At 37.4% G+C, this 2035-nt stretch overlaps 1 protein-coding gene across 1 annotated transcript in view; it reads left to right on the forward strand.

Annotated features, from left to right (window-relative positions):
• The window catches only part of C6 (complement C6), a 128765-nt gene extending 127346 nt beyond the window's left edge, over window positions 1-1419 (forward strand). The window contains exon 17 of the mRNA XM_004716938.2: window positions 685-1419. Within this exon, the coding sequence (XP_004716995.1) occupies window positions 685-863 (179 nt within the window). The 3' untranslated portion in view covers window positions 864-1419. The remainder of the gene's footprint in view (window positions 1-684) is intronic.
• Window positions 1420-2035: the final 616 nt, after the last annotated feature.

The following is a 2035-nucleotide window of genomic DNA, read 5'->3' on the forward strand; positions in this document are numbered from 1 at the left end:
TTTGCACCTAGGTCTGTTCCCCCTTAATCTTAAATATATTTACATATGTACATGTCTGTATTTAGGCTGTGTGTATGCCCTTTGCCTCCTAAATTTTACTGTTTATTGAAAATACGGATCTCTTGGCCTACTTCAGGAGCCTTCTTGAAAGAAATCTCTCTCTATATATATAATATAGATTCATGTTAAAGAGTTCAGCTGTGACTCATTATAGCTAAAGCCTAAGTAAAGAGATTATTTATATTTTTTAAAAATTGAGGCCACGCATTTAACTTCTCTAGGCTGTTTCTGCATGTGTGACATTAGGATGACAACATATACGTTTGCTGTAAAGATTAGATGAAGCAGAGCCTGTAAAGTACATAGCATAATATGTGGTTTTCTATCACATGCTCAAAGAACAATGACTATAAACCCACTAGGAAAGTATCAATGAGAAAAGAGAGGAAAAAGAACTGGTGTGAGACTGTGAAACATGGATCTGCAGGGAGATAGTAACCGATTGGTGTGTTCTGCTTTCTCATATCCAGATCAACCTCTTACAGCCGTTCAACCTCAGCTGATATTTTAGGGGTCATCGACGTTGTCTCCGCTTTTCTGTTCATTGCCACCAAGGAACTCACCAATCTGGGAAAGAGTTCAGCAAAACCAAGCCCTAAAGTTCTGTCTCTTCTTCTATTGCAGCCCTCACTTCCAAATGTGTCTGCCTCTTGCCCTTCCAGTGCCTCAAAGGTGGAACCCAACTGTACTGCATTAGAATCGGATCAACAAGCAAGAAAACAGCAAACATCTGTGAACTGGGAGCTATAAAATGTGCCAACAAGAAACTGGAAATATTGTACCCTGGAAGGTGTCTGACCTAACGCAACTGCTGATAAACAGATTTACTATCCATCTCTACGGGCTGGAATGTTATTCAAACACTCAAGAAGCTATGGACCAAAATTATTTTGCATTTGTCTTATATAGTGATTCTTCCCTTATTCCTGTTTACCCTGTGCAGGTCCAGTCCACATGTCCTGGAAACACTAACTTTCTTGTCAGTCTAGTAAATTCTCTAGTTAACTGAATAAGTTACATTACATTAAAATGTTGGGACTTCTGCAGCTTTTCTGAAGTGTGTGGTATGAAGCACCTGCACAATTAGAAATAAGGACGCAAATGTATAATTCAAAAATGTATTCAATAAATAGAGTAATATAATCATCTAAAACAGATTGTAAAACAACATGTTTGCATTCATTCAACAAATAATTCCTGAGTATTTACTATGAGCACCTATATCTATTAAGCTGCATCCTGTCCAGGTACTAGGGCATTATCAATTAATAAAATAGACAAAGAATTTTTCTTTCAGGGAACTCACAGCTATGTTAGGGGAAGAGGAAGATAAACAATAAATTAAAAAGTCTTAAAATATATAGCCTGTTTGGTGATAAGTGCTCTAATCCACCCCCCACCAAAACACAGCCCAAGTAAGGAAGGGTAAATTCCATTTTTAAACCTTATCATATTCAAGAAAATAGCCCAGAATAATAAGCATCACTGTGAGCACAAGACTCAAGGGGAAATTACTTTATTTAAAGTAATTAAGAGTAAAGTTCTAGAGCTCCATTATCTCCAGAAGGAGAAAAGAGATTATCTTTGTGTGTCTCAAAAGGTTAACATGCATCACAAAGCTTTTAAGCTGAAGTATGTTATGGCATAAATATGATCAGAGAAATCTGAAGAAATTTGTTTTTAGGGTAAAAGGCCTTTCTTATATTTTGAACATACCAGGGAGAACTCATTTCATAAAGGCCAGGATGTCATTTTTAATTAAAGAAGGGGAAGTGGCCGTGGGGTGGGGGCGAGGGGGGGGGAGCCTCTAACAATTTCCCAAGTAATGACACTGCAGATCAGGAGCCACACATTGAGAATCTCCAGGTTAGAGAATGAATCACCAAACCCCTAACCTGATTGGATTTTCCATTAAATTGGATTTTCCATTAAAATCTTACCCAGACAATCTTCAAGTAAACAAACTGAAATCACT

This window comes from Echinops telfairi, unplaced genomic scaffold (assembly GCF_000313985.2).
Source record: "Echinops telfairi isolate 266 unplaced genomic scaffold, ASM31398v2 ScPeMD7_7469;HRSCAF=8507_1, whole genome shotgun sequence".
Classification (NCBI taxonomy): Eukaryota; Metazoa; Chordata; class Mammalia; order Afrosoricida; family Tenrecidae; genus Echinops; species Echinops telfairi.